Genomic DNA, 25,523 nt, shown 5'->3' with positions numbered 1-25,523 from the left:
TCAGTTTAGTGGTTTCGAAATCATTCCATTTCCATAAGCAGAAACAAGCTACAGTTCAGCCAGACAACTTCATCTCAGATCCTCCCCATGAATCCTTAACTACAGACTCATGCATGATATCCAAGTCTTGTCTCAATGTTGCTAGTCTAAATCTAATTCCCTAAATCTATTTACAATAATTAGTAAACACTTATTACATATCCAGCAAATTATTGTTTAGAAAATGACATGTTAAAAAAACATCCCAATTTTGTCCTGGTGCAGTGTCTCCGTAACTTTTAGGCAAGTGGGTTTTTATGCGGGTAATAAACTCTGTTGTGGCTTTTGGTATTACTTGAGTTTGCTACTTCTGTTACTGCAGTAAACAACAATTACAGTTGAACCAGAACAAGTCCAGAGACTGATTTCCTAATCAGAGCCTAGCATTTATCATACGAAACAAAACAAGTAAGAAAAGAATGCTGGAACGTCATCATCACAAGACTGAGTCACCAGTTTTTGTTTTTTCCAGAAATGTGTGAGTTAAACTCCAGATTAAGTGGCTTTTTTAGCTGAGACTTAATTTGAATCCAAACTAGTTTCATCTCTTTATCTTGAACCTAAACCATTTGGTGGCCTGTTGTAGCATAACAGCCCGCTTGCTCACTAATAGGAATTTTCAGGAATAAAGGAGAATAAAAAGGTATTTTCAGGAGTAAAAAGCTTGTTCAAGTTTAGGGACTAGGAGTTGTGTCATTTCTATTTTTGACTGCAAGTGTACCCCTGTGACTGTTTATGAATCATGTACTGAATTTCCAACTACTATTCCCAAAAATGATACCAGATTGGAACCTTTCTGAGACTAGACCACACTCTTTTAACAGAACATTGGTCCTCCGTCTGAAAGGTTTTGTCCATAAACAATCTTGAACGCATATGCCTACACACATACTGTGTAGGCATATGTGTTCTCACGCACACACATACTTACGCACACACTCACACAGATATACACTCACTCACACACACACATACACACACACACACAGGCTCAAAAGCCCACTTTCTGTCAAAATACAATCAGAAGTAAGAGACTGTGCACTTTGTCGGCCAGATCCGGAGCACAATGGGAGCATTGTGAATTTAGAGAGAGAGAGAGAGAGAGAGAGAGAGAGAGACAGAGAGACAGAAAGGGAGGAACTGCAGAAGGATCCATGCTGGAACAGCACATGAACCTCACAGACATGTAGTGTACGAAAGGCCTTTTGGTCCAGACATTCAAAAAGTCTCCCTGAATCAGCTGAGCTAAGGTTCCTAAGTGCATCTCGTACAGTTGGGTTTTCTACACTGTTCTTTTGTTTTATTTTGTTTTTTTTTTTCTGTGACTACAGTGCAGTTGTATGTGCTCAGCGAATGGTCATGGGTGGTGGCTTCAAACATGATTTAAAAAATGCATCTTAAATTCCTGTCAACACTCCTGCCTGCCTCTACAGCTAAAGGTTTAAACCCTCACATCAGCCTGTAGCAATTACTCCCAAATTGAAAACATGAATCCCCATAGCTTAGTGCTGGTCTATGATCCAATGCTAGTTCATTCCTTTGCTTGTGTTGCTGATGCATTGGTGAACGACCACAAGAGTGTAAGAATAAGAGAATGTTTCACAAAGGATTACAAAGGAAATATGAATTTGTGTTCCCCGAATTAATATTCCGAAATAATAAAGCATTAAAAGACATTTCAGCCATAAAGGTTGTTTATGTTTGTTTAGTAGTATGAAGCAGTACAAATGATCCCTCTTTTTAGCTGAATTTGTTCGATTGAAATCTCAGTTTTCTCCAAATCGATATTCAGTCATTATCTCAAAGCTTTTATTCCGTTGTGATAGCTATGGATAAAAAATATGGCATTGCTGTGAGGGTCATTCCACCTCCAAACACCAAGAGTTGGACAAACCAACAAAAGTCTACATTATTCCCCTCTATCATGGCACACTGCTCTTGAAAAGCGTAAGGCCAGCATGCCCAAGGAACTCTAAATCAGCTCAATGAAACCTTTGTGTGTCTAATTGAGGAAAATTGGCAAAATTGTCTGCAGGAGAAATAAAAACATTTGAAATCTCCCCAAGAATGTTGTGGAGATGAGGGCCTCGCTGGCCCGGAAGGGTCAAGGCAGAGCAAGGACCATGGCTCCCTCACCAAGCGCTCTCCTCGGAGAACAATGAAGGAGCCCGACGATCCTAAAAGCATCTCCTCGTTCTCCAAATATCTGCTCCCAGGCACACTCCCAGACACTGTGGTCGGAAATCAGCATTCCTGGCATGGAGGCGGGGGGGGAATTGGGGGGCACTGAAAGGAGTCCATTGTTCCTCATATGAGCTGATAAGAAGTAAAGGGCAAGTGGAGTCACACAAGGAACTGTGGAGAATGGGACTGATGTAGATATGGGGGAATGGTACACTGAAGGGTCTCCGTGTATGTGCCGTGATGTACCCTACAGAACCGAGCCCGAATATTGCAAACGTTCAGAGAACCTTGCCTGTGTTTGTGAATACGCTCCAAAACCACCTTCATCATCATCATCATCATCATCATCATCATCATCTGCACTGTCCAGATGACCAGTAATAGCTGTACAAGTATGTCTTAGTAAGGGTCAGAAATCTGAGAGTTAAAGTAGAGATCAGCTTCCAGATGTTCCTGCTTTCCTGAATTTGTTCCTGTCAATCCATTGTCCTTTAAGTATCCTAATCGCTCCCACTGGCTCAGCTCTCCTTCGACTAATCCTACTTATAGCTCACGCAAGAGATCAATCTCTTAAACCGTTCATCAGACCTCAAGGATGCGCGCCTATCATTTGGTATATGTTATATATTATACTGATACCTAGCGAAATAGACTAAAGTCTTGAGAATCAAAGGCATTATTAAAACCCAGAAGAGGTAATGTCATCACCAGTTCCATTGTCATGAATATACTTGGATGATTTCTTTGTAACTAGGCAGCCGGCAGTGTTTTTTATTTGTATTTTTTCTACAGAGCAGAAGGTAAAGAAACACCAAACCGTGAGCGTCTACTCCCAGTCAAGCTTGTGTACTGGTACAGGCCTTTAACATGAGTATGACAGTGGGCACGTCTTGCTTTAGCTGTTCACTGAACTGTATTCTGTGGTTAGTCCTGCCACACCCACATTTGAAAGGATGTTGAAATATGTGTGTATAGACTGTATTATAATGCTAGTAGAACAGATCAATATGAAGGAAATTTGAAGTCATCCTATTCTCATTTTCTTGACACAATATGTGCCTGCAAAAAAAAGTACCTTCTTGTGGAATAAATGGCACCGTTTCATTGTCATGACACCATAAAAAGACAATAAATTCACAATATAACTTCTTTCTTTTTCGCAAAACAAGTATGACTTGAAGGAAGAGTATCGCCACAGCTCATCAAAAGAGTGTTCTGTGGTCTCCAGGAAATGTTGAACAATGACACAGAACCGTATGGTCGACAACTGTAATGGCTTTAACGGTAATCCGAACCTCATGCACTGACAGCGTTTCAAGAAACTTCAGGCTTTTGTTACGCACTTGATATGTCAATTGGTGAATGTAAAAATAAACATAGAAAACAAGCAACATTCAGTATTAGCATGAATGGAACATAAGAGTCAAATCCTTGAGTAGTGGATTTTCACATTATAGTTTATTACAGGGGTTTATAAAATTGCCAAGTACATTTAAGAATCGTAACAAAAAGGAAAGGGAAGGAAAAACATTCATATTTTAACTAAGTGAAATGTGGATTTGTAAAAAGAAATAAAATATTATGTACAGACAAAACTCAACATGTAGTCACATGGCACTCAATATAAACATACCTCACAAGTGCTTCTGTTTTTTAATATTAACTAAATGCAATGATGATAATATTGGTAACAATAATTATAATAACATAAAACCATATTAACATTTAAACACTGTTTACAATATAACTGCCATTCATATCATTCTAAATATAACAATATTTACCAACAAACTTTATTTATACTAGAACTCTATTCTGAAATATAACAAAAATAGCACTTAAAATAATATTTATTACAATAACATTAATAGTAATAATATTAGGATATTAGACAATGCAAAAGGTGTTAACCATGGCTTTCTAAAATGAATGTATTTCCCACAATCATTTGTTTAGAATAGGCAGACTTCACTTTCAGACTACTGTAGCAATATACTTTCTGTTAGACATCGGCACATTTGAAGCAGACAACTTTAGCTCAACTTATCCATTTATTAATAACAGAAAGATCAAGTGGCATGTTTTGTCAAAAAGAAAATCCTTCGCACAATGTGTGGAATGAGTGATGGTGTCCTCCATTGGTTTTGTTATTCACTCTGGGTCCTAGTGCCCTTCTTTTTAAGTCCCACTGCAAGACACTCACATAAATAGTTCCTGTGAAGTGGTAAATGTTCCATTTGAAATCTTTACAGATATTTGAGATACTGATTGAAGGTTGGCAAGTACGTCTTTTCATCTCTGTTCAATGACCTTTTTCAGTTCGCATTATAGTGTTGCAAAGAGGAGCAGCAGGAAGAAGAGATGTTATTTTTGTCAGAGGCCAGATAGCACTCTGCCCTGACGTGTGCATAAAACACTTCTCAAGCAGAAAATATGGTCACCTCCACCCTCTGTGTTCTGTAGCGATGCCCATTTAAACATACACTCAAACACTCTCACTCACAAACACACACACATACACACACACGTACACACAAACACCATGACCCAACCTGAGAGAGAGAATCTGTTGTGACAGCACTGCAGATTTTCCATGCTTTCTCTCTCTCTCTCTCTCTCTCTCTCTCTCTCTCTCTCTCTCTCTCTCACTCACTCACTCACTCACTCACTCACTCACTCACTCACTCTCACACACACACACACACACACACACACACACCCCTTAAAAGAATAATATGATAATGAACTCTCATGTGCAGGTATGGATTCAAAATAGCACTGGATTAGTTTGAAAGGTCATTCTGTTCTACATTCACACCTGAGTAATTGCACCCTTTCATTCCTTCTAGCTTACACCGTTTCCTACATTCCTCAATGCCTGAATTTCAGCCCCACCCACCCCCCACCCCCCCCCACACACACACCCACACACACACACACACACACAAACCCTGAAAAACGCCCCAGTACTGCAACTCTGACTTCAGGGTCATGATAAGAATGACTTCCTGCCCTTGCTCAGAACTGGCCGTTTCACTGTGAGCACACACTTGGCCGTACCCTGTGACATCTACGTAGCTGGACACGGATCACTTGACTGTTCCTCAAGCCTCTTGAACCCTCCAGTCCTTCTGTGAGCATTCGGAAACAGCTTCTTTTCAGCTTGTGTGCATCCCCTAGCAAATCCTTTATGATGTAGCCTTACATTTCTTTTTTTTTATCTATTTATTTTTTCTTAGAAAAAAAAGATAGACTGTACATTTTTGGCAGATAAAAGTGTCGTCTTGAAAATGACAAAGAAGAGCGTCTTTCTCAACTCACGGCTTGTCGCTTGAGAGGGTAATATAGCAACAGTAAGCGTCAAAGACTCCACCCCGTTCTCTCATCCACTTCCTTCTTTTTCCTTGCCTCGACCAATCACACTGTGGCGCCCAGCATCTCATCTGACTTGGCCATGATCTGGTTCTGGTTGGAGTCCAAGCCAAAGAACTTGACGCGAAGGCCGTCGGTAGGATGGACCACGGGGACGGAGACCATGCGGGCGAACGTCCGGGTGGCCAGCTCGAAGCGGCTCCCACCTGCCAGCTCCACTGCCAGCAGCTTCAGGAAGAGCGTGGCCAGCTGTTTGCCCAGGCAGGAGCGGACTCCGCCCCCGAAGGGCAGGTAGTGGAAACGGCCTTCGCGGTCCTCGCTGCGCTCCGGACTGAAGCGGTCCGGGTCGAAGGCCTCCACGTCCTTGAAGACGGCGGAGGTGTCATGGGTGTCTCGGATGCTGTACATGACGCTCCAGCCCTTGGGGATCTGCACACCCTGTGTGAGGGGAGAGTCAGGGGAAGAGGAGAGGACAAAACACCGTAAGCGCAACATGCGAGAAGGACAATATTAGGTCTTACGGTTTTACACACTATTAGGGCTTTTAATTCAGAACCAAACAACTATAGAATAGAGGCCTTTCTCATCCTGGATTTTGTAATCATTGGTAGATAGTTGAACAATTCATGTAATTAATTCAGGATCAGATTTTGTGTTCGAGGTCCCATACTGAGTACCTCTGCTCTAGAACGCCGATAAGCATACGCGTTTGAGCTGCTCGCCGGCATGACACCGGCGCCACTTACGTCCAGCTCGAAGGTCTGCATGGCGACGCGGTAGCCGCCGGACACGGGCGCGTAGAGGCGTAGGACCTCCTTGATGACGCAGTCCAGGTACTTGAGGGTGCAGATTGTGTCGAGACGCAGCTCGCCCTGGCACAGGCAGCCGTCGTGCAGGAGGCCCCGAGCACGCAGCTCCTCACGGAGCTTCTCCAGCACGGCCGGGTGCCGCAACAGCTGCATGACCAGAGACGTGCTGGCGCTGGCCGTGGTGGCGAACGCCGCAAAGATCAGCTCGATGGTGGACTCCTGGAGGCGGCAGCGGGGTGGAGAATTAAAGGGGTGTAAAGCAGTGGCACGGAGCCTGAATCTGGATGGTGCAAGACGCACCATCTCTCGTGCAGTCCCACAGAAGCCTGCCCTTGGGTCTTGCCTGTGTCTGAGCGCGGGTTACCCCCGTCTGGCTGTGTCTGAGCGCGGGTTACCCCCGTCTGGCTGTGTCTGAGCGCGGGTTACCCCCGTCTGGCTGTGTCTGAGCGCGGGTTACCCCCGTCTGGCTGTGTCTGAGCGCAGGCACCCAGGGTGCCTCTCGAGGCTAGAAAATCTGCTCAGCCAAGAGCAGAAGTTGCGTGTAAAACAGCTTGCATGGAAATGCAGCTGGTGGATGTCATTTATGTCAAAGCATGTGTGTGCCACCCCCCCAGGTGATGTCTGGCCCCTCTCATATCGGCTTCTCTGGAGCTTTCCAGAGTAGAAAGGACAGAGTGGCGTAGAGAGTGGCAGAAAAAGAGAGGAAGGCAGGACGAGGCTGACTTTAAATGTTCGCAAAGTGAAGAATTTTCTTTCTTTTGATTATTTAAATCAAACTTTAACTTTGTTAACTTTGTTAACAAAAGGCCTAAAGAAATCCAAGCATTCTATGACTCTTCTTTATACTTGGACTGAGCTGGGATCAGTTAACTGCTGCATATGCCTGCTTCTGCTCAAACAGATCGGCCTCCGTGCCCAGTCCCGGGATTCGGGAAGAGCGCGTGCATCGGGCAGCACGCCTGGAGGGTTAATGAGGGGCGGGCCGAACCTTAAGCTCCTGCATGCTGAGCTCGCTGCTGTTCTCCGTCGCGCTCTCCAGCAGAACGTCCAGGGCGTCGGTGTAGTCTTTCCCCTGGGTACACAGCGGCTTCTCCCTGATGGCCTTCTCGATGGCCTTCTGAAGGGCGTCTCTTGCACGGATGCCCTGCAGAGACGTCGAGACGCACGGCACGGTTACGCTGGGCCCAACGGTGGCCTGTGTTTGCGTTTTTAATATCCGGGTGTCGTTACGGCAGATATGTACTGGTAGGAGACTGAGGTTGAAGGACCGGGGCCCTCTCTCACCTTTCTGTAGCCGCTGAAGGGCAGGTCAATGGGCAGTGAGAAGACATTGTCCATGAACTCCAGGAAGGTGCAGAAGAGGAAACGCATCTCCTCGTCGGAGATCCGGAAGCCGATGAGGACGCGGATGGCCATGTGGAAGGACATGCGCTGGGACTCGCGGTACACGTTGATGGGTTCCGGGTCGGAGCTCCACACACGCAGCGTCTCCTGGATCACCTGCTGGATCTTGGGCAGGTAGCTCTCCAGGGCTTCGTGGCTGAAGACCTTAGCGAAGATCTGGACAGGAAGAAAACGGCGATTCAGTTACAAGGCTGCACATGAGGAGCAATGCTCTCAAGAGAATGTCTTGGGGGAGGGGGACTCGGTAATGGTGCGCAGCCCTAAGTCTGCCTGCCATAGTGCCAGTCCAATTCTGCCTCAAGCACACACTTCCTAAGCCTGAAACAACAAATATATTAAATATGAAGCCATACATGAAGGATTTGCAAAGTGAATGGACCACACTTATAAACACAGGTATGCGGATTTCCTTTTCAAAACTACACATCCCACAATTCCACAATTCCCTTGCCCCCCCCAAAACCACGACCAAGCATGGCTGCTCTGTGCTCAACAGAAACATGGGTAGAAATGTCATTTAAATATTAGCCTGAAGCCACATGTCAGCAGCTATAGTGCAGGTTTATTTTCTTTTTAGCGTGGAACATGGAACATTGTCATTAATGAACAAGTCCCCACTATATCTGGCCTTTTTACTTCAACCCCCTCCTCTCCTCCTCTCCTAACCCTGCCCCTGCATTATAGTTGACCGGGACAGAACGAGTTTCCTTCTCCATCAGCAGAGCGAGTGAGCGGGGAAAGTAAGATTTTCCTGGCTGCAGCAGTGCATTTCTAATGTGCCTCAGTCTCAGCGCGGGTTTGTTTGGTGAAATAACATCCATGTTCCCCTTTAAAAACCCGAGCTCCAGTGACTAACAATAGCACGTTTTATACGCCATCTCACCCCAAATACCTTGGCTCCGCACCCCGTTTCCAGCGTTGTAGAGATGACGGGGGCGGAGCCGGTGACAAAACTCTTGGGCCCTCCCCCCATCTCTGGCTTTCTCCTGCTGTCCGTCCCTCCCTCTCTCTCTCTCTCTCCCTCTTTACTAGCAGTAAAGTCACAGTGACTGTCACCTCAATCGTGGTATTGTCTGGCCTGATACACCACCCAAGTCTCCTGCCTTGTAAAAGTTGACAAAACATTACTCCTTCTAGCCAACCCTCATATGGCGCGTCTGTGTCTCTTCATGTGGTTTCGCACATGCTGTGTACATCCTTTAAAAAAAAAGCCCCAGCCTTATTACTTCCTGTTTAGCTGCGGCGTGTACATGAAGGAGTGCACGTGTGTTCACGGCCACGCTACAGCTCTGTCCATGCTTCTTCGTGCATCGGTCAGGAGCTGTGTGTCTCGGTCTCTCTCTCTCATGGACAATACTGCTTTCGCTGTCTACTGTACGGATGTCCGCCAGGTTCGGCTAGCGCCAGTCCACATTGTCCAGGAAACTCCGCATACTGCTGGGGGGGGGGGATGTTTCAGCTACTTCTCTGTCTTTGTTACAAAAAGAGAGACTTCTTGTGTCCTCTCCTCCACATGCACATACACAGATGCGCACCCACACACAGACCTTCTAAAGCTCCCCTGCCTTAATAATTTCCATATGGTTTAAATTATATAAAACAGCTCAAAGCTGCTGGTTTGAGCAGAATGTAAAGGCTTCTTTCTTCTTTTTCTTTTCTCACCCCCTCTTTGCTTCTCCCTACACTCGTCCTACACTCTACACCCCCCCCCCCCCGCCCCTCTCTCTCTCTCGCTCTCAGGAACTAAAACACAATCCCTTATTCACAAGGAGCAATGTGCAGAGAAGCAGGTGAGCCACAGGACTAAAGTGCTGCGCCCTCTACTGGACAGTCCAGAAGCTGCAACACTTCAACAGACTTGCGTGCTGATGCACTCGGTATGAAAGAACGTATAGTTCCCTGTGAAAAACCCACATTTAGGAAATCATCTCTCTGAGGTAGCCCAGATGAAACTTCACTGTCAGGACAGTGACTAGCTGGACAACGACAATAACCAAAGCCATCAGGGGCGTTACTGTTAGCATCCCAGCAGTTTGCCTCGGAGAGCTAAACTTGCAGTCATCTGCGGCTCTGCCTCCCCACCGCCCGCTTCTGCTTAGCGTAGAAGAGAACATTATGGCAAGCGGGCCATAGAATACGCCAGAAGAACACTGAAAACAGCTGGAGGAGGTCAGGGCGCAGGCCAAGCCGCGGAGAGAGAAAGGCAGAGACCTAAACAGAAAAAGGTAAGGAGTGAATTTTAGTTTGAGAACATTTCAGAGAGCGAATTGTGCAGAACCGGGTGACGACTCCGAGCCTTGGCCGTCCTTCCGCACTCGTCCTGATTTGGCAAGGGGTTTTAGAGAAGTCGCACAGCAGGCCTGGTCAACACCGTCTTCCAGAAATGCTCCGCAGTAAACACCCGAGACAGCATATAGGGGTACCGAGCTTCCTCCAGGCCACACATGGGGCGCTCTTCTTCCTCCCCCACGTCCCACAAGGCTTAGGGACGCTGGAGGGATTGGGGTCTTGCCCCAGCCTGTGTTTGTGTTATTGTTGTGAGTGTTGTTTTAGTGTTCGACACCCTAGGGCTGGCACACGGCTTCCCCCATGTAGCCTAAATGACAGATTAGTCTTCAGAGTTCAGAGCTGAGCCTTACCACTACAAATCCCAGCACAGGCTCTGAGCTTGCTGGTGGGAAAGCTTCCATCAGAGGTCAGGTCAGAAACATTAATCTGTTACAAGTTTGTCCTGAAAGGTAATTGAATCCCCCAGTGCTCTGTATATGTAATGCAGTTCAGTACACAGTAATGGCCACTCACTTTATAACCAAACTTTGAAACATTTAGAATTGTCACGGGGGGGGCACACTGATAAGCATGTTTGCGCGACATATGTCGCAGCATGTGCAGCATGTCTGACGTGACGGGTGCGGGTCCGTCCCGCTGCCCGCAAGAGGTAAAGGAGTCCTTTGTGTGTGGATAATGAGCTGACTAATTAGCGGTCATTAGCGGGGCTTGCGCCAAGCCCCAGGCCTGCAGGGTTACGTGGACTGATTACGCTCCTCGGACCCCTCAATGGGACAGGTGTGTCGGGGGAAACCCGAGCCTGTGCTAGCCTGCACGGGGTCCGCTCAAACAAAAAAGAGTTAGTCTGGCCGAGGACAATAGGTCAGACTGGAGGACAGAGGATTTCTGATATTGCGCTAGGTCGTCCATCAGAGGCCGCAGGGGACAGGCCAAGGAGAGGGAGCATATCTGGTCCCAGATCAGGACAGAGACAGTAGGGTTTACTTGTCTACTCCATTTGACCCTGTCTCCTGTTCTTTCAACCTGCCCCCCCCTCCCTCTCTCTCTCTCTCTCTCTCTCTCTCTCTCTCTCTCTCTCTCTCTCTCTCTCTCTCTCTCCCTCCCTCCCTCCCCCCCCCCCCCAGTAAGCAGAATAATGGACAGTACTGAATCTGGCCTTAACGTAATGGCAACAGAGGTTTGTTTGTAAATCTAGTCAAGCATTCTGGAGTCGTGTAAAGATTCATATGCATTTGTGCAGTTCATGTTAGCGGTAGGGCTAGGTTTTTTGTTTTTCTTTTCAAATGACTGCAGGTGCTCCTGCTTGTAATAACTTTTCAAATTCTTTGAGACATTTTGGGTGTTTGTGTGCATGAGAGAGAGATAGAGAGAGAGAGAGAGAGAGAGAGAGAGAGAGAAAGAGCGTGAGAAAGCACTGAGGGGAAAAAAAAAAAAAGCTACTCAAGGAATATGAATATACTCTCTCCTAATTAAACCTATGAAATGCATGGCTCGTGTTTCATGTGAGTGCGTGAGCGTGTGCGCGAGCGCGATGGCTCCTACCTTCCTCCTCTTGCGGTGGATGTCTCCGATGGAGTTGGCCAGGCTGTTGGGTCCCAGCAGGGTGCTGGTGCTCTGGGGCCACTCCACGCTCACCAGCGTGTGTTCGCCCATCAGAACCTTGCGCACGTTCTCCGCTCCGGTCACCCTGATGAGCGGCCGGCCCAGCAGGTGCGTCTTGAACACGTTCCCGTACTTCTGCCTCCGCGAGGCGTGGAAACCCGCCCCCTGCAGGAGACGCGGCGGCGTGGTGGGGAAAGGGAGACAGCGACATGCTTGTTAATAGCACCGCCGGGTGAACATGACCACGTCTGCAGCACCGGACCTCTCGCAGCCGTGTCTCATTCAAAGCGACGGCCAGTTTTAACAACACCAAACAAAGTCTTCTAACAGACACTGGGCCTTTTTTTTTTTTTACTGTGCATGCTCTGTAAGTTAATCGGAAGGGCGAAATAAAATCCCCAGTCTTTGGATTCGCCACGGCTGTTTCCGTGGAGGACGCCCGTCTGCCCTGCCTGGTGTGAGCTGGAGGGCTGGTAAGGGAGTCGGCAGCCATTGCCGGCATGGACGAGGTGTTAGCATTAATGGCCGTCTAGAGGAAAGGGTGTTAGGCCTGACGGATCACCCAACATTTGTTTTGTTTTCCAAGGGCTCAGAGGTCCAGTTGTGGCAGATTTGCTGTAAGTGGATTAGTTTTAGCAATTTACAAGTAAGGGGCTCTAGCTTATCCCCTGGGATCACTGGGGGAAAATGATCTTGTGTGTGTGTGTGTGTGTGTGTGTGTGTGTGTGTGTGTGTGTGTGTGTGTGTGTGTGTGTGTGTGTGTGTGTGTGTGTGTGTAAATAATAGAAGTGTGCACATATGTACTAGAACAGTGTGGGTGTAGCTGTTGCTTGCACATTTGCTCGTGTGCGCCATATGAGAGAGTGTCCAAAAGTGACCCTCCCACTCATGCTTAGGGTCACACCACAGAAACACTGGTATGACAGCGCTTGAACACCCATGATGACACCCAGCGTGACTTTTCGAAATCCTGTGCATGTTCCTTTATCATTTTTACAGCCAACTACATCCACCCTGCTTTATTTTCCACCAAACGAAGTCCCTGATTCGCAGTCCAGATGACAGACAACTCTCGGGCCTTTCTCTTCGTCCAATCACCAGGCGTTGGCTATCGCCCCGTGGACCAGCCGGGCAGCGATGCCCCCTAGTCTTGCGCCCCAGACGCATGAAGCTGTAGTGGTGAACCGGAGGAGAGGGCCACACTCGGGGCCCGTCCTGAATCCAAGTGCTAAGGGTTGGGCACAGCAAGAGTGGGGTAACTGCAGCGCTGTTAATGACCTCTTACACAGCCGTGCTGACGCAGTCAGGAACAGAGCCCTGCACGTGGCAGCTGAACTCAGGCTGCAGGGGCTGCAGACCTCCTGCGAGGTAACCTTTGACCCACCGCGGCCACGGCTCTGAAACCCGTGCGAGCTCCCTCCTTGGACAAGGCTCCTTAAGCACCCGGGAAAAGGCAAAAGTAAACACTGGTGAGTCGCGGCCTTCCACGGGGCCGCGCCCGGCGTTATCTGAAGGGCTGAAGCATTGCTCTCAGCGATCCTACACGCCGTTCTGTGTACCGTGCGGTAATTGGCCGCGGCCCTCGGGACCTCGGCAGCGCGCATAAAGACCCACTGTGGCCTCACAGCTTGACGCACGCACTAACGCACACACTTGTACACAAAAACACGGGCGCTGATCCTGCAGCGGGAAGCTCCGTTGTAGCTGTTTGCTCTCCTCGGCCCCGCCCCCTCCTCCCAGGCCAAGATTTGTGACCTGTTTCTCAGCGCATGCAACATGGGCCCCGGCACACAGACGCTTCTTTCGGGCGGATAATTTTAGCTGTGCGGAGGGCTTTTTTTCCTGTTTGTTTGGCCATTTGAGAGGGCTGGCCTGAATACACTTCACCTCGGCACACTGGCGCTGGAGCGTGTGTGTGAGCCTACATGTTTGCGCGTGTATAAGGGTCTCGGGGCCCAGTTACGCTAAAGGGATGTGACAAGACTCCTGTGTTTTGGGGTTTCAGACACTAGATTTCTCTCAATGCCAACATTTGTGTTAGCAAAATTAGATTAGCATTTCCACATCTGAATGGGCTCGTGTGACTGGCAGCCTCTGAACACATATCCACCACTAAGGTGTCTTCTAACGCCCGTAGAAGGGTGGTCTCGCCTTTCTGCGCCTTCACCTTTGGTCTCGCCTTAGACCTACCTTTTCCTTTAAGCTCATTTTATACAGAATCTTCCCACATACCCTCACCCTTGTTTACCTACGCTGACCTGCCTTGTTAGCAGAGAGCTCTAGAAACCAGACTCTTAAATCCCCAGCCCTGCCGTGGCCACTGATCTAGAAGCAGAATTCATTATCCCTTTACGAGTAAATGTTAAGGGTTCAGCTGAGTTGGACTGGGTGGTCCTGACCCGCCCACAAAAGGTTCAGCACTGCCTGAGCTTTGGATAAAAGTGGATCTCGTGGTAGGGTCTGCTCATTATACACTCGTTTACAATCTGTAGCTGGGGTTTAAGTTATGCCTCGACATGCACAGTTCATGGGAAAAGGTGGTTTGTTGATAAATAAAGCACTGCATTGCAACTCTTCCCCCTGACAGGACCGAACTCCCGGATTCAAAACATAACAAGCCGAAGTGTGGTTGACGACTGGCAAGGCACCAGGGGTGAGAGAACGGGGTTGGGGCGTACAGACACAAAGAGGGAAAATGGCAGAAACCGCTCCTTAGACAGCACGACTGGAGTTTCACCCGTGTGTACCCCTGGCCCAGTGCCACACAGACACATGGCAGGGTGGGACTGAGCCAGACTGTCAGGAGGAGGGGAGGAGGCTCCAACCTACAGGGGTGTCTGTGTCTGTACCGCGGGGGCTGGACGCTCCACGGCCAGCTCACACCCAGTGTAGAGTTAATGTGATTGAGGAGTTAACATATCAAGTGAGTGTGAGGTAGCACTAACACACACACACACACCCACACTTCCAAACCCATCCAAAAACATTACCGGGAGAAATAAATGTAACATCTTTCACCACATTGTGAGAGTTGAGTGTTTGCATGTACATTTATTTTTCCCCGGAATTCAGGTTAGCCTTGCACTGACACCTAAATCCCATCATCACACCCACCCCCTCACCCTCACCCCAACCCCCCAGTGTACACGACCGTGTGTGTGTGTGTGTGTGTGTGTGTGTGTGTGTGTGTGTGTTCGTTCCCCTGCTTGCTCTCCTCTCAGTAGTCAGACTGTGCACAGTGAGAGAAAGGAGTAGCTTTCAGAGCAGCACGACAGGCTAGGGACAAGGCCTTCTTTCACACACACACACACACACACACACACACACACACACACACACACACACACACACACACACACACAGCATGAGAGCTCTCCTCATCACACACACACACACACATACACACACACACACAGCATGAGAGCTCTCCTCATCATACACACACACACACACACACACACACACACACACAGCATGAGAGCTCTCCTCATCACACACACACACACACACACACACACACACACACACAGCATGAGAGCTCTCCTCATCACACACACACACGCACGCACGCACACACACACACACACACACACACACACACACACACAGCATGGGAGCTCTAACCATCATACACATGCACACACACACAGAAAACTCGTAATGTGTGTAGGGCTGGCACTTACACATACAATCCAACAGCAATGTACACCGAGGACGAACAAAATGGACTGAAAAGCACAAACTTGCACAAACTTGCACAAGCTTGCACAGTGCAAGGCTGTGGAGAGGTTACAGCGCAGGTTAATGCAACCTGGTCCCGCTTTTGTGTCCTGCATGAGCACTCAGAGGCCGGTGAGCAGAGCCCTGGAGCATGGACACCGGAGAATGAACACGGTTGGGACAGAAGTGCACGGGCGGGGCGTGGGAAGGAGGGAAGGGACAAGCTGAGCCAGGCCGCCAGGACACGGCTGCGTTCCAATTCACAGCTCAGTGAGTCGCCCCGCTGGAAACAGCCGGTCAGGCTGGACGCTGATACGCGGAGGGACACGCATTGGGGTGTGGCGCGGTCGGTGACATTTGTCTAGAAGGTGAGAAGTGCCCGCCCAATCGCACGCCCCGCTGCCACCAACGTTTTCTCGCGGGGCCACTAAGGCGCAAACGTGCGGAAAAAGAATGGGGGGGGGGGGGGAACCCCAAAAGGGTGGCTGACGCACGACGGCGCCACACACCCGCAGAAGAGCGATGAGGTCGTAATCTGCATTTTAACCTCTCTCTAATCCACGCCCCTTTCACGTGCACACATGCGGCAGACGCGCAGGGCCCCGCGTGGTGCCGGCGGCCACCGTGCAAATACGGAGAGGCTCGTTTTATTTCCGTCCAGCGTGCGCCACAGAACGGGCCGTCCCTTGAATTCCGAACCGTGAACGTTGCCCGTCCGCGCGAGGCGGCGTTCCTGGCGGTCCCCCGGGGGGGCTGAGCGGTTAGCGTGCGCCAGAGCAGCTGAGGCAGGGGTCTACTTGGGGAGCAGAGGAGAAGAGAAGAATGAATCTCACTCTGTTTAGCTTTTGTCCTTCTGTTTCCTCCTCTCGGCCCACATGCGTTTAGTCTGTCAAGCATATTTATGCGGCAAGCCTTTTAAAAAAAAAAAAGCGCCTAGTTTCAAGGAATGAAGGGTTGGTAGTGGTGGTGAGGAGGAGGAATGAGGAAACGGACAGACTGATAAACGGATGGAGGATGCCTTTGGAGAGAAGAAGGCGCAAGACAGATGGGTGCAGAGGCCAACAGAACGATGGAGTCCTCAGTACCGGAACACTAACGTAATAGAAGGGACCAGGTGTGTGTGCGTATGAGGATGTGTGTGCGCATGTACTTAAAACACAGAACGCGTCTGTACCTCACTCAGGCATCTGACCTGCTCTTGTCTGGCTTGGTCATGAAAAGGTTAACAGGCCATGCTCAATAGCGTCTTTTACGTTTGAAAATAAATTTATCAGATATTTTACAAGAGGTTCAATAAAAGGGACTACTTTTTCCACTGGCCGCTTTCACACTGTGCAGCCTAAAATGCAAACTAAAAATACAAATTTCTGTGTAAATTGGACACCGGTTGAGTCTCCTGCTCCATAAATGTAGCCTTTGTGTGGCAGTGGAAATGTTATACAAATGACCCCTTTATTACGACCACAAAAACTCTTTTAATTATATTTATTCAGATCAGCAAGGGGGTGACCCAAACACTGGGGTGCTTAGCGAATGGAGGGGGTGGGGGCAGGAGAGGAGAAAGGCAGATTTTTTTTCTTGCTACTTGAAGCGCCTCAGATGTGTTTCTTTACTAGGAGCCTGCCAGAAACAGAGAAGCAGACGGAGCGGGTGACATAGGAAAAGGAGAATGACGGACAAAGCAGGGGGGATTTGAAAAACGTAATCCCCGTTTAGATTGGCGCTCACGTAGGCTCCGTCTATCTCCACCTCCCTGGCTTCCCCCTGCGGTTTTTGGCACGCCTTCTCACACTCGCTTCCTTGCAGCTCATCGGGGCCCTCGACCCCGCGGCCCCCGCGGCGTTTGCGTGGCTGGCCGTCTGGCGGGAGGGGCCAGAAGGATGGAGGGAACCAGCGTTTACCAGTTCAGTAGTTCAGTACTCAGCATTTACCGATTCAGTACTACAGGTAACAGGTATGTTTGGGGGGGGGGGGCTTCTCTGTGCTAAACCTGTGCCTTCAGTATAAATGTAGATAGTATGTCCATTTGACCAAAATAGCCAGCTGGAATCTCTCAGGCTGTGTACATTGGACAGCCTCCTCTGGCATATAGGAGAGAGAGTGAAAGAAAGGCAGACAGAGAGAGAGAGAGAGAGAGAGAGAGAGAGAGAGAGATTAGAGGAAGGGGATAAAGGAGGGAGAAGTGGAGGTCCCATTATTCTACCATCCATCACCCCTAAAGGGCCAGTGCCCCCAGCTGCCAAAGCGGGTGCTGGGGTGGCCAGGGGCCGAGGAGGAAGCATGGGCTGCCACTGTAATGGAAATGCGATACGGGGGCAGGCTTTCACGCGGTGCGGAGGGCCGGCCGGAGCGTAACAGGTAGGAATCCCCGCACAGAATGGGCCATTTCACTCGGGCCTGATCGGGCGCCAGAACCCACGAGTCTCTGAAAAGGGCCGAACAAGGCCACGGCGGGAGAATGGGCTCCCCTTTGACCTGGAAACAGTATGTGGAGGGAGATTACGGTTGTTCAGTGGAGTGTGAGCGTTCACCCCGGGGCCCTCTTTTATTCTGGCTCTCACCCTCCTCGTCCCCACCTCCCACCGATGCTGCCAAGCCCCTTCCACCGGCTCCTTTCTCTCCGCGGCCCCCGAAGCCGAGGCTGTTTGAGGGGTTGGCGGTGCGTTCCAGGGGTGAAAGGGGGGCCATGCTGCGGCGCTGCCACTCACTGCCGTTTCATGCCCAGTAATCCGGATGAGGGAGGGAGGGAGGGAGGGTGGGTGCGAGGGAATGGCCGACTGAGCGAGAGGGAGCATGTGTAAGTGAGTGAAAGAGTGAATGAATGAGCGCATGAATGAACGACACAGTGGGTGAGTGAAAGTGATTGAGCAAGCGAAGCAGAGCGAGAGAGAGAGAGCGTCTCAGGAATTCTGATCAGGCCCCAGGCCTTGTGCCCTTTATCCAAGGAAAGGGGATGAGAGCTGTGACCCTCCTGGAGGAGTGCTTTGTGCCGCCCCCCAAGCTAGAAGCGATGTGGGTCAGAGTGCAGGGAAAGTTGGGAGCTAGTGGAAGTGAGCTAGAGGGCTCCTTGCTGCTGCCCGCTAAGTGACCTGTGCCACGGAGCAGGCGCGGCGGCGGCCTCTCCCCCAGACTCCGCTCCGTTACACTCGGCACCATTCAGCCCATGGTGCAAGTCAGCTTACTGGGGAAAAGGCAGCCATTCTCTCAGCACTAACCGCCATGGACCCGTCCAATCGACGCAGTCATCGCCCTGACAGTTATGTGCTGTTCAAAGCTGCGGTGAAGATCGGGGCCAAACATTTTGAGTATCATTTAGATAAGTGGTCTAAATAAATGTTGACTGAAGTGGATGAATGTGTGCATGTCATGTTTCTGGAATACTGCTTGGGAGGAAGGTGCTTTAAGCATATGGGAATTCATAGAAATAAAACACTGAGCATTTGTGAAAAATGTTCTAAATGATGCATCCAGGTAAATTCATCTCAAATTGTGATATACGTTAGAAGTGTGTGTGATAATATATGATATTATAGCGTCCTTCCTGTAGTAGTGCAAAACATGCGGTCCCTATAACCCACAAGTCACTGGCCAAAGAAGACTGGCTACAGGCCAAGAGCTCTTCCCTAACTCACTGCAGAAATACAATACACACACATACATATGTTGCTGTGCGTGCGTGAACATGTAGCTTTTTAATTACAATATGCATTTAAGATAGAGGAAAGTGTGTGTGTCGTGCATGCCTCTTTAAAACCATTATGTTGTTCTTTTGACTAGTAACCATTCCGAAGATAATGTTCTATAATGTGAGGGACATGCAGTTTAAGAGTGAAAGCTGGTCACCCTGGGAGAAAGGTTCACGGGCACTGGGATTAGCAGTCAGCACGCGGGGATCGCCTGGGTTTGAGTTAATAATGGAAAAATCGGTAGAAAAGATCCAAGAGAAAACGCATCTGGAAAAACTTTGTATGAGGGGAATCATGAAATGACAGGGGGGATTTTCACCGAAGTAAATCGTGAAGAAATGAAGTCATCTGTAGTTCTTACGTGCATCTGTAGTGTACGTAGACGGTTACGCACAGGATAAGCGCGAGAGACGACGGCATGCAAAGTTTATACAATCAATGTGTGGGCGAAAAAAACCCACAATAGCCTATTGATTGTTTAAAGGTATTACAGCACTTGGTCAAGTGGACGCAACATGAAGTCTGCGCCTGACAGAGCTCGCGTATGAATCTGTCTGTTCTGACCCACTTTTGGAGCGGCCAAGAGTTGCGCTCGCGCTGCTGACCAGAGAGATTGTAGATTGTACGCGGAACCCTCGCGTGTGCCTCCAGCGATCTGTCACCACACCGACCGGGCTTCAAACATCCACACCAGAAACACATTCACTACTCGAACTTCAAATCTGCCCGGTAGTACACACTCGCTCTGTGGTCCTGACACATGCCCTAGCCTACGTTTCCAGAAGTGACAGAAACCTGGCATAGACAAAGATCCGTTTATTTGAAATCTAGCACTCGGATAGTGACTCAAGCTATTTGCTTTTGCACAGAGGCTGCCAGCTATACGGAATGCGTCTCCTGAGTCTGGAGACTCTACTGCTGACCAGAGGATCTGATGCGTGCGCCGCACTACGTTTAGTGTAGGGCATGCCTCGCATCTGTAGCTCCGTACAGTGGGCAAGTTCTAAGACACACACTCTTCACATAGTACATGCTCTCCAGGCATAGCCAGAATCGAATGAGAAATGGAAGGAATTACCTACTCATGTGTTCACTGTTTCCAAGAAATATCTCACTATGCTTAGTCATTATTTACTACAGTGAACGAGTAGCGCGTGTTCCGCGGTTTTTGCCTTTTGGGGTAGGTTCGGTAACCGATTTTACTTTTCGTTGACAAATAATTTATCGTCTTCTCGCATGCCTACGTATTTTCCAGTAGTATCAGCCGACTAGACATTAATGGAGAAGACGCGACTGAACTTACCAAGAAAGACGTGACACTGAGCTTTTTATTGCCAGGATTTCCCGCGGGCACTCGCGCTCAACGCCCGGGCAGACCGTACAGTAGCGCAAGACAGGCATGGTTTCCCTTACACACTTAAAGCTTTTCCAGTATAACGGAGCGTGAGTAGTAATTACACAGGAGCTAACCCTGCCCTCAGCGCTTCTCCCCGCACGCAGGCTACGTGTCTCGCGCTGCAAGCCCTGTCCTCTGTGCCCAACCCTCCCCTCGCGCCTCGTGGATTTGTCAATGCTTGGACAAGTGTTGGTCGCGGAGGAGTTCTCCTGTGCACCGTGCATCATACGCCCGCTACTTTATTTCACGTTAAAGGAGCTCTGTCATGAACAAGTGATCCCCTTTGGACGTCGCTGGGAAGCAAGTGCGCCTGTGTGCGCTTCTAACTCGCGCTTTCAGTTCACAGCTGTTGCGTTACTAATATTACGGCCTCGCGGATATGCACTATCCGTGGCGAGCGTGACATGGGCTTTCTCATAAATCGCATCGCATCGCATCAGCAGTCTGCAAACGAGAGAAAGACCGCGGCGGAGACGCGCGGAAGCCCCGGCGCCTGGCGCGCACAAGGGGCCATACAAGATTGGCGCGACCGCCAGGCGACTACTGCGCTTACTGCTGCAGCGAGCTCGAATATTTGGGGGGGAAAAAGGGCACAGCAGAAAGAGGCGCGTGATGACGCGCTTACCTGGAACAGCCAGTGGCATGTTTCGCCGATGATGGGGAAGCCCATAGAGCCCTTGGGCATGGGCAGCTTGCAGCTCTTGTCTCGGGTAGCGGTCCACCGTAGCTGCCACAGTTGCTGGGACACCGCCAGTAGAAGTGCCATGGACACCAAGCACGCGGCGAGGGTGGCCAGCGCCGAGACCAGGTCGAAACTCTCGAACAGCATCTCGTGGCTGACGTCCGGGGAACTCTTGAACGGAACGCGCACTACTCTCACGCGCGTCTTCTGATGTGCAGGTATTTTACTAAAGTGTAAATAGTTTACAGACCTTCAGCTGCACCCTTTCAAAAGTCACAGAAAGACGCAATAAACTTTCGTTCACTTTTAAATTCAATAATGAAGCCTCAAGTACTTAATAAAAGGAATAGAATTGTTTTAATTAATTGAATGCGAGATGAAATAAGTCGAGATTAATCTTTGACAAACCATTTTTTTTTTTAAATAAAATCGATACAAGCTATCCTTCTGGAAATATGACAAACAGACGTGAACTTGTCAGACTAGTGTAACCACGTGGGAAACCTGTTCAAGGTTTCAAACTGCCCTAATAGTGTCTGTTTTTCAAATTCTTTTAAAGGAAAAAAAAAATTTCTCAAACGTGCCTTCACCAAATAAGCCTCTTTATACCTATAATCTATTTTAATGCGAAAATCAAGTACTGGTCTCAAGGAAGACGTTAAATAAAATTAAAAGGAATAATCCTCTTAAGTTTGTGCACGGATGCTAATGTCTAGAGCAGTAAAAATCTTCAAATGACTGTAGTGCGTTTCTTTCCCTCTATTCTGACGCGCGCTCTCTCGCTCTTGATCACTCTCTCTCGCTCTCTCTCTCTCTCTCTCTCTCGCTCTCCCCCTCTCTCTCTTTTTCACATACAGTTTCTCAATGTGAGTTCGAGTCGCTAAGCGAGCTTCCAATGTGTGTTTATATAGCGGAGGCAGCGAGGCGGCATTCGGCCAGGGTGCATGCGGCTCCCCCTTTACCCCACCCCACCATACTGAGGCGGGGTGAAAAGTGAACGGACCGGGCGCTGAAGCGTGCGGACCTGGACGCCTGCCCGAGAGAGAGAGAGAGAGAGAGAGAGAGAGAGAGAGACAGAGAGACAGAGAGACAGAGAGAGAGAGACGCAGAAGTTTTTCAATTTTAATAAGTTTTTTTGTTGTTGTTGTTTTTTACATTTTTTTAAATTCCAGGTTGCCGACCACCTGCGATCTAGTAATACGTTCATGAGTAAATAAATCTACTTTCACTATGCAGGGAACCCAATAGCTCTGGCGCGGGGAGAATGAGATCAACTAAATATTACAGCTGCTACGGCTGTGACAATGCCGCATCGCTGAGACAGTGTCATCAATGGAGAGAGAGAGATGGTTAAAATCGCGTTATTAAGATTGGTCGTGAATGAATGAGTGCTTTTTCAAAAGTTAAGTTGTCGTTGAAAACAGCTCGGTGTCGCTGCACTGTTCATGGTTTGGAGCCTGTTAGGTTCTTCAGGACCGCGCATCTACGCGCACAGGGCGCGCGTGTGCTCCAGTACAGAGCGCAAAGCGTGTCCAGGTGGGCAGTGTAGGCTGATGAGTTAAAATAGTGTTTCTCCTTTTTTTTAGTCATATTTCAGCTTTAATGCGCGTCCAAAACGCTTAGGGACGAAACGCGTAAAAGAACGCATGGAATGAAAACACTGCGAAAAAAAGACTGGCGTGTAGAGAAACGGTTCAAAACCGAACAATTCGACTCCGCCGTGAGTAGCAGGAGGACAGATTCGTCTCTGTGTCCTCTGCTTCAGCGGGAATATGGTTTCAGTTACGTTCGGTTTGTGATCAGAATTACGCGCAGTCGGTTATGTAATGATTTTCAGCACACGAGTCGGCTTGCGCTGACCTTAGTCATGCCCCCGTGGTCCGGATGTTGCGCTTACCCTTGTTACTTCTCTGGGGCTTATTAATACCTGCGTGCACCAGAGAGAGAGAGAACATGGGTGATGCTGTTAATTCTGATCGTCCCACATTATTTCTATGCCAGAAAGCCTTTATAATATGCCTACAATAAATGTTGCTACAGCGGTGAGAAAAAGCTGTACAGAACGAGCGCCTGCACTGCTGATTTGCCGCTCGATAGAAGTCATCCCATTCATTCCTCTGTTTTTAAATAGTAAGACCTCTGCGTACTGACAAGCCCTCCGATTTTCTGTTATTCTATCTGGTGTGGGTTTTTTTGTTTTGGTTTTTTTTTTCAGGCCAAAGCAAATTTATCCAGAGTTCGCACAGTGAAACGCTGCTTGTTAATGATATTTTCCAAGACATACTTGGTGTATGGTCTGCCGATGTAAGTCGGAGTACGTCTTGCAACGCTACAGTGCCGCCTAGTGGCGACAAACGTAGAGCAACTATAAATAACCTAAGTGGTTATTTATTGTATGTCCAGTACCATCTCACATATCCCTCTGAAAAACAAAATACAACCTGGTTTATCAAGATTAACTTCAGATTATGCAGATCATAATCAACAAATTTATAAGACCTGTTTTCAGAAAGAACAGGCTACAGCCTATTGGTTTATCTACTTGGTACAGTATTATCTGCAGTAATCTGATATTGATCTATTTTCCTATTCAATCAATCAATCAATAACAAACCAAATGACTGTATAAAAGTATGTCCCATTCCAGATTTCTTTAGAAGCCTATAAAAAGCCTCCAAGACAAACATCTTTTCATGTTAAAGGAAATGAAAGGCTTTAATGTCAGGAAAGCACCTAGAACTGCACACCTCCAGTGCTAGTTACTAGCAAGGCGTCACCCCACACACATGCCTTCATGAGTCCTTTCATCTGGTTTAGGGTAGCGCAGCCGGGGAATGTATCGGGTTTGTGTGACTCCACTCAGTGAAATCTCCGACGCGCATACCTGCAGTAACTGTGGCACTTCAGTCCTGACACACTTCACTCCGCACTTTGAGGAAGTGCGGCATAATTATGTTCTTTAGAACAGCCATTAAACGGGTGGGGCACGCCGTGTCATCTGTGCAGGCGTGCGTCACATGGCTCGGCGCTGCCATGCATAAACTGGGAAACCGTCTTTGGCCGACACAGCTCAAGAGGGAGGAAGTGATGGCAGCATGAGGAGAGTCAGAGGGATGAGGTCATCCTGCTTAAACGCTCCAAACATAAACACCTAAATCCATGTAGCGCATCACACTGACGCAGCACGGGGAATTCAGCCAGGACCATACCGCCTCACTTCCCGAACTCACCCAGCCAACGTGCATAGTAAAGGTGCATAAAAACAAGTACACGCATCTGCAGTGACTGTATGGCTTCTGTCACCTGTTGTTTTCAGTGACTTCCCAGGATGCAGCAGCTGTACCAGCTCCCCATAACTGGTCTGACGCCTCAGCCCCGTTCTACCAACACTCGATGGGTCATGGAGGAGACATATTTACGAGCACTCCGGCTCACTACCTGGAAGAGTGGCTGACTCACGCTGCTTTTTCCCCCCCATCTCAATAAAATCAGGATGTTTCCTGGGTTTTCCAGAACTTAAAGCCCCGGCGCACATGGGAAATGTTACGGCTAAACTGTAGCGATGCGAAGTCATTTGAACAAGTTTGTGTAGACAGGTTTTGCGTGTATACAACAGGAGGGATTAGGACATCAGTTCTAAATTGTTCTGAGAGGAGACAAACATCCATCAGAAAGGAGCGGACGTAAATATGCTCCCAGATTAGTGTTGTATGGCAAGAAGACAACGGTTCACAATTACATTTTCATTAAATCTGCAATGAATAAATAGGGTTTCCCCTCACAGACATCATTCACTGAAGACACTCGTTTGAATCTGGCAAACCAACATTCCATTGACCGAAGCACAATATTAATAATCCTTTGCTGTGAGAGACGTCGCGTGCAGCGGAGGCACAGATGGAGGGAATAAGAAACAGGCACACGGCAGTTCACAGGGCGAGAGGCGGGCGGCCAGGCTGGCTGGGCCAGGGTTTAGGTGAGAGCACTCCAGCCGACCCACCAAAGCGCCAGTTCTCACTTCTTGTACCGCAAAGTGAGATTTTGCACCGGCGCATGTGTTCTGTGCCTGCCCATCACATTTGTGTGTGTGTCTGTGTGTGTGAGATAAGGCAACATGGAATGATGGTGAGGATTATAATGGAAAGTTTCCTGCCCTTTGGCAAAGTTGTTAACTGAAAATGAGAAGGGAGGGAAGGAGAGAGAGAGAAAGAGAAAGAGAGAGAGAGTTAGGCTAGCCCCACCGGCATGGCCCTCTGCCGTGCCTTAGCCTGTGTAGACTCTCCTGTATTCTTCCCTGAGCCCATGCGCCAGCGTACATAACCGTCCATCTCTGGCACGCA

At 48.7% G+C, this 25,523-nt stretch overlaps 1 protein-coding gene and 1 long non-coding RNA gene across 2 annotated transcripts; one reads left to right on the top strand and one right to left on the bottom strand.

The window, feature by feature from the left end:
* Positions 1–3,662: 3,662 nt before the first annotated feature.
* cyp26b1 (cytochrome P450, family 26, subfamily b, polypeptide 1) lies at positions 3,663–22,064 on the bottom strand. The gene is made up of 6 exons (XM_027013990.3): positions 21,127–22,064; positions 11,640–11,864; positions 7,689–7,964; positions 7,393–7,548; positions 6,342–6,623; positions 3,663–6,033 (listed from the first exon to the last, which is right to left on the bottom strand). The coding sequence occupies exons 1-6, from the start codon at positions 21,328–21,330 to the stop codon at positions 5,641–5,643; spliced, it is 1,536 nt and encodes a 511-aa protein (XP_026869791.2). The 5' UTR covers positions 21,331–22,064; the 3' UTR covers positions 3,663–5,640.
* On the top strand, positions 21,261–24,973 carry LOC113579807 (uncharacterized). The gene is made up of 2 exons (XR_003410906.3): positions 21,261–21,401; positions 24,500–24,973. It is a non-coding gene; the product is annotated as an uncharacterized LOC113579807 (long non-coding RNA).
* The last annotated feature ends 550 nt before the right edge of the window (positions 24,974–25,523 follow it).

Source organism: Electrophorus electricus, chromosome 13, assembly GCF_041902795.1.
Source record: "Electrophorus electricus isolate QZ-2024a chromosome 13, ASM4190279v1, whole genome shotgun sequence".
NCBI lineage: Eukaryota > Metazoa > Chordata > Actinopteri > Gymnotiformes > Gymnotidae > Electrophorus > Electrophorus electricus.
This window is presented reverse-complemented; position numbering and strand designations above follow the sequence as displayed.

Bases quoted from the DNA above. Each gene is read 5' to 3' on its own strand.
- cyp26b1 (XM_027013990.3), bottom strand. From the start codon at position 21,330: ATGCTGTTCGAGAGTTTCGACCTGGTCTCGGCGCTGGCCACCCTCGCC. The intron at 7,965-11,639 runs GTAGGAGCCATC...CTTCCTGTCCAG, and splicing joins TCCACCGCAAGAGGAGGAAG to ATCTTCGCTAAGGTCTTCAG. The intron at 6,034-6,341 runs GTAAGTGGCGCC...CCCCTCACACAG, and splicing joins TGCAGACCTTCGAGCTGGAC to GGTGTGCAGATCCCCAAGGG.